Here is a 6,996-nt window from a genome sequence, read left to right on the forward strand (position 1 = left end):
TCCTGGTGTATAAATCTCTCTCTCTCTCTCTCTTAATCCTAACTTTATTTATTCCATGGCACTACTCATAATCCATTTTTATCAAAGTGAGAATTTGGTCTTAATTCTAAGAATCAAACTCATCACATTCTTATATTAATGGCTAATGTTGTAATGCTTTGATTTCCGGTTGTATATGGTTTATCATGTGCATGTGAATCACAAGTAGGTAGGTACCAATCAATTAATTCACATATCTTTTTCTTTCTTCTGCTCTTTATAAAACTTTTTAAATGTATAAATGTGAATTTTAAATCTAGCTAAATTAGAAAGCTACCTAAAACAATTAATGCAGATGGAAATATGAACATAACAGAATGATCTCTTCTATCTCAAAGAAGGTCTTTAACATTTGAACAATAAAAATGCAGATTCATAGAGAAGGTGGGGTGGGATTCTAAGCTGGTAAATGAATCATATCCATGGGTTGAGAAGCAGATTGTTCATCGTCCAACATTTTCAGCTTGGCAGAGAGCAGCCAGAGACAGCCTCCTAGATGTTGGTGTCTCACCTTTCAATGGATTCACTTATGATCATAAATATGGAACCAAGGTTGGTGGCACAATCTTCGACAGATTCGGTCGCCGCCACACTGCCGCCGAACTTCTTGCTACCGGCAACCCTGATAAACTTACTGTTTTGGTATATGCCACTGTTCAAAAGATTGTTTTTGATACAAGAGGTGAGAAAATTGAAACCACATATGTCTAAATTGAATGGTGAAAGTTGATAGATAAAAAACGTTAGATGACAGTTTCGTCAAACATATCAAATCATCTAATAATTCTTGACTATTAACTTCACCTGAAGAGAACTGTCTCCCCACCAAATTGAAAGTTTGGCAATGCAGAAGTTTAGGCCTTTTACTAGTATAGTACCATTGTATATGACATGATTGAATGAAATGGCAATGATGTCCTTGTAGGAACAAGGCCTAAGGCTGTGGGGGTTATTTTCAAGGATGAAAAGGGGCAACAGCATCATGCAATTCTAAACAATGATGGGCAGAGTGAAGTGATTGTGTCTAGTGGTGCAATTGGGACTCCTCAAATGCTATTGCTCAGTGGAATTGGCCCAAAAGAAGATCTTCAGAAGTTGAACATCCCTGTTGTTCTTGACAACCATTTTGTTGGGAAGGGCATGGCTGATAACCCCATGAACACAATCTTTGTCCCTTCTAAGAGACCAGTTAAACAATCACTCATTGAAACTGTTGGTATCACCAATTTGGGTGTCTACATTGAAACTAGCTGTGGTTTTGGTCAATCCAATGACAGCATTCACTGCCATCATGGCATTGTCTCAGCCGAGGTAACTAATATATTCACTAAATCTACTTAATGCAGATACAAAATAATGCTAAGGAATATAATGTAAACACTATAAACAACATTTAACATGAAAAAAACTTAATACAGATTGGGCAACTCTCCACAATTCCCCCCAAACAAAGATCAATAGAAGCTGTTCAAGCTTACTTGAAGAGCAAGAAAGATATACCAGTTGAGGCATTCAGGGGAGGTTTCATTTTGTCAAAAGTTGCCAATCCTTGGTCAACAGGAGAGCTCAAGTTAGTTAACACCAATGTGGAGGACAACCCTTCTGTGACCTTCAACTACTTCAGCCACCCATATGATGTTCATCGCTGCGTCGAGGGGATTCGCTTGGCAACCAAGGTTGTCCAATCTCAGCACTTCACAAACTTTACCATGTGTGATAGACAGACAACAGAGAAACTGCTTAACCTCACTGTGAAGGCTAATGTCAACCTCATACCAAAACATGTCAATGACACACAGTCACTAGAGCAGTTTTGTAGAGACACTGTGATCACAATTTGGCACTACCATGGTGGCTGCCATGTAGGGAAGGTAGTCAATCCTGATTATAAGGTTCTTGGTGTTGATAGACTCCGCGTCGTCGACGGCTCAGTATTTCCAGAGTCACCAGGAACTAATCCTCAAGCTACTGTGATGATGATGGGAAGGTATGTACAATTCTATACATAGTGACCATAACACTTCACCTTTGTTTTTCATGTCAGTAATCTATTTTTATTTATGTTTGTAACAGGTACATGGGACTGAAGATTTTACAAGACAGGTTGGGGAAATTTGATGGTATATAAGTGTGTGCTTGTATGTGAAGATTGTGTCTATTAAAGTGAGAAAAAGAAAATTGTGTCATATGAAGATAAGAAGAGAAGTATTAGTTTTAGGACTGGAAATTAATGTATTTTGCTTGTAATTGACCAATTGTCAGTGAAGAGTGATTGTTAAATAATCAACGAAGTTTACTTTTTTTGAAGAAGAAAAACTTCTGTTTATGTACTTATGTTCATATATGTAATAGCCATCATTATTTATTTGCATGATAACTTGGTAAGTTCCAAAGACAGTGGAAAATGAAAAACTCTCTAAACTACTTTAACAATAACAACATAAGAAGAAAAAATTGACATAAAGAGCAACATGAATAGATTAATTCCATACAAGGATACAAGCTTCATTCATTTTGCTCCTGAAGTTTGAAACACCAACTTCCGAATATAACATAACAAACAATGAAATTGTCAATAGAATTTGCATTGAGGCTGTGACAAATTTAATGGGATCAAGGCCATATTTTAGTTAAAAAAATTCATGCTCACTGATAGTCCCTCTAGCAAGATTTCTCATTTTCTACCAGAGATGCATCTTCTTTTCCCTGATGCACTAAACATCTTCTATGTTGATGCATCTATCTGGCTCTTGACTAGCTTGATAGTCATTCAGGGAGTTCTTACACTGAAAAATCCACTCTCTCATCTGAACTTTTGGAAAACTTCCCTTGTACATCATCTTGAAAACTTGCCTGTATTGCATAGTCTGTCTCCTCAAACTCACTGCATACCAACTTCAAGGCCTGCACAACTTCACCCATGAAAGGGCGTTGAGTGACTTCTTCTTGCACACACATGGATGCAATGGCTGCAACTTTTAGTATGCTGTCAAGAGAAATGCTGTGCTTTATATCCGGGTCTATAATCATCTCCAAACCTTCTTTACTTGTGAGAAGCGGACGAACCCAAGCAACAAGGTATTCTTGACCAGGCGATCGCGACCAGTCCACAGGCTTTCTCCCGGTTAGGAGCTCTAGGAGGACTACTCCATAACTGTAAACATCACTTTTCACAAGAAGATGTCCTGTCATTGCATATTCAGGAGCTAGATACCTGCATAACAAGATGTCAATGAGCTGAAAAATCAGTTTCACCTTAAGGAAATTTAATGAAGATGATTATGTTATAACATCTTTGAATGTCACATATTAGTATTACCCAAATGTGCCCATAACATGTGTGGAAATGTGCTTGTTTCTCTCATCAAGTGCTGTTCTAGCCAATCCAAAATCTGATACCTTGGGTGTGAAGTCATGTTCCAACAAGATATTGCTGGACTTGAAGTCTCTATGTATGACACATGGATTTGAATCTTCATGCAGATAAGCCAATCCTCGAGCAGCGCCAAGCGCAATCTTCATCCGTGCATCCCAATCAAGTGGACCTGTTTCCTTGTCTGAACCTGTGAACAAATTGTGCATTCAAAGGTCAGTATCTGAGAAGAAATCATGGTTTGAGTTTCAAAATTGATGGACTATGATTTAATTACCATGTAAGTGGGATTCTACACTTCCATTAGGAACAAGCTCATAGACAAGGCAACGACTCTGTTTCTCAATGCATATACCTATCAATTTAACTAAATTTCTATGGTGCAGACGGCTAAGCATCTCAACTTCGGCCAAAAATTCGCGGCCGCCATGATGATCATCCCTTTTGAGAATTTTCACTGCAACATCCCTCCCATCTTGTAGGCCTCCTTTGTAAACAAGGCCAAAGCCACCTTCTCCTAATATTCTTGAAGAACTGAAGCTATTTGTTGCTTTCTCTATTTCATTCAAACTGAATATCTTAGCTGATCCTGCATATGCTATTGTTCCAGAATTGGTTGAGGTTGATCTAGAATTCACCATGTTCTCATAAGGCAATGACCTGGCAATGCCTGCTTTATTCATATTGCAAATTAGCATATTTTTTCAGCACTTAAAACTTCAAGGAGAAACATTTTACAAATGAAATAATAACCATTTTCTATACTTGTCTTTTGTTGAAAGTTCCATTACTTACCTGAATTTTTGAAAGAGGGTGCAATTATAACATCTGTAGCTTGTTCAGTTTCAAGGGCTGGACAGTGGCATTTCAATAGACAAAGCCAAGTAACTCCAATGAACAGAACAGAAGCTGCAAAACAGGACAACACGAGCATACCAACCGTTCTTTCGCCATTCCCTTCTTTTTTCTTCTTATTAGAGACATCAACTCCTAAAGGCTTTATTAAATTCCCATCATTACCAACAGCATCTGGGTCAACTATACCAGAAACATCAAAAGGACTTGAAGGTGGAGAAGGTGGAAGACCTGCATCATCATGTGTTATCCAAAGTATGAATGAAACTAAATATACAATATAAGTTTGATTTGTAGATAGCCAAGAAACTTGGAATCAAGGCATAACCTGGATAATGAACATAGAGCACTTCATAGGCACCAAAAAGGGAAGCATCAGTGAGAATTTCTTTGTGCCAGAATTTCTTGTATATCAAGAATGCTGTTGTATCATCAAACTTAACTCCTTGAGGTACCAAATTTAAGAGAACAGTGGTTTTCTCTAGTTGATGATTTGCTGCATTAGCTCCAACAATGCGAACCTGGTTGCGACTCAACAAAAGACTGGCTGCAATTTCCTCAGCTAGCTTGAAAACCAAAGGGAAGAACTTGTATATTGCAATGCTGATGTGGAGTTTAACTTGAAGTGGCCACACACAACCACAAGGAGATCCAGGAGGTGTATTTGTCAATGGCTCTGAGCAAGTCACCATCATGCAATCTAAAAGGAATAGGATCAATATAAAATCTTGTAAGTTTGTTTAAATTGTTGAAAATGAAGGAACTAGTAGTGTCAATGAGTAATGTAAATAGTTATAGTTCTGTAAAAGATTTAGAATAATACCCTTATTAGGTGGTGGAGGTGGAAGAACCAAAGCATATGCTGGTGGTGGAGTCTTTATCTTATTCAATGATGAACCTAGAGGTGAAATTCTTGGGGAGGGAGAGGGCACTGATAATGGACATGGACAAAGCATGTAACAAACATTGAGGTGGTGTGAGAACATATCTAATTTGCAATCAGGTTAGAAAAAATATCAGAACATAAAGCTAAAAAGAATGAACACAATGAGGGATTTACTTTATACTTTATACCATTCAAGTGTTCTGATAAAACTGATGGTGATGGTGATGGTGCAGGTGCAGCAGAATTCCAGCTTTTTGGTGAAAAGAAATGAGGCTGTGATTTGAAGACTGAAGTACCTACATTTTCAAGGAATTTCAGGGGAAAAAATTTAAGTAATTTTGGCATTTCAACATGAACAAATCTGAAAGAAAGTTGTGCAACAATTTTAGTCAAACCTTGATGAGTATGAGGATTGTTTGGGTAGGTTGGCTCAGGAGTTTGGTTTCTAAACTTTCTTTTGTAATTGTGGTGCTTATGATGTGATGATATTGGAGAATCCACATAACCATGAATCCACATCTTTGTAGGAGCTTTGGAGAATGACTTGGATGGTGAAACTGCAGTAGTTCCATGAACTCCATAAGATGCCTTGGAAGGAGGAAGTGCTATAGATGCAGGAACTCTAGAATATGATGACTCAGATGGTGGCAATGCAATACTTGAATGGCTTCTGACCCTTGAATGGTGCAGATTTGTTGCTACAGAAAAAGAATAAAGTTTAATCTTGAAGTTTTCATTGAAGATCATACATATATATATATATCCATTGTAAAACTAATTCAGAACAAACCTGCATATTGATGAAGCTGTGGAATACAGAGAACTAAATGTAGCTTGATTAACAGGAATAGTATCAGCTGTAACCCCATTTTGATTCTGAAGATCTCTGAGTTTTCAGGTACAGTCACAAGAAGAATAAAATTAAAGAGAGTTTGGTAGCAGAAGAAGCAGAAGCAAAATGTGGAAAGTCCTACAATTAAAGCATACCGACAATGCTAACCAAAGTAATAACTAATTATGCATTCTAGTCATGGAAGCATAAGGAGAAATGTTTCCTTCTCTTCAGGGATGAAGAGCCTCTATTATTTGTTCAAATTAATCACATGATAGACAAATTCTGAAAATGACAGTTCCCTGATTCTTCAGGAAACACTAATAACAAGATCAAATGAAAACAAAAAGTAGAAAATAGATTGGTGGGGTAATTGTAGAAGCATTGTAAATGGCATAAATTTTGGGCAATGTCACTAACATAATTCAACACAATTAAGACAATCACCATCATGGGATTCTATATCCTAGTTTGAAAACTAAAGATTGATACCTTACACTATAGTTTCTACATTTTAGACTATTTTTTAGGCTCATGTTTCAATGTCTTTCTCAGTAATCATGACATCATAGCTAGCTTAAGAATACTGAAAGTGGAATTCAGGTCCCACAAGTTGAAGAAGTGGCTAAATCTTTTGAACTTATGTCTTCTGTTGTCTGAGGTCTAAACCATTTGCAGTAATAGTATTCAATGTAATATGAAAAAATAATGAAGGCCATCATGCATTGCTGGACATTGTTCCAATTATTGTGACAATAAACTGAGTATGGATAAAAATTCAATTTCCAAAATCCAAACTGTATCAATGGTAGTTGGATGTTATATATCTCTTGTTACTGTACTAACTTCACCCAAACGTATTATGAATTTTGTGTAACTATTAATATGTAAAGAAAAAAAAAATCTCACATCAAAGAGTAAATACTTGAAAAAAAAGTCTTATAAATAAGATTTTATGTTTTTATTGAGAGATTTTGAAAAAATTATCACAAAAATTATTATAAGTTGAGA

At 36.6% G+C, this 6,996-nt stretch overlaps 1 protein-coding gene and 1 pseudogene across 1 annotated transcript in view; one reads left to right on the top strand and one right to left on the bottom strand.

Moving 5' to 3' along the window:
- LOC107614037 (protein HOTHEAD) overlaps nt 1–2,404 on the top strand; it is a 4,882-nt gene extending 2,478 nt beyond the window's left edge. Inside the window, exons 3-6 of the mRNA XM_016316246.2 lie at nt 411–721; nt 965–1,350; nt 1,458–2,026; nt 2,113–2,404. Of these exons, the coding sequence (XP_016171732.1) occupies nt 411–721; nt 965–1,350; nt 1,458–2,026; nt 2,113–2,167 (1,321 nt within the window). The 3' untranslated portion in view covers nt 2,168–2,404. The remainder of the gene's footprint in view (nt 1–410; nt 722–964; nt 1,351–1,457; nt 2,027–2,112) is intronic.
- Nucleotides 2,500–6,398, bottom strand: LOC107613771 (annotated as a pseudogene).

Source organism: Arachis ipaensis, chromosome B08 (assembly GCF_000816755.2).
Source record: "Arachis ipaensis cultivar K30076 chromosome B08, Araip1.1, whole genome shotgun sequence".
NCBI lineage: Eukaryota > Viridiplantae > Streptophyta > Magnoliopsida > Fabales > Fabaceae > Arachis > Arachis ipaensis.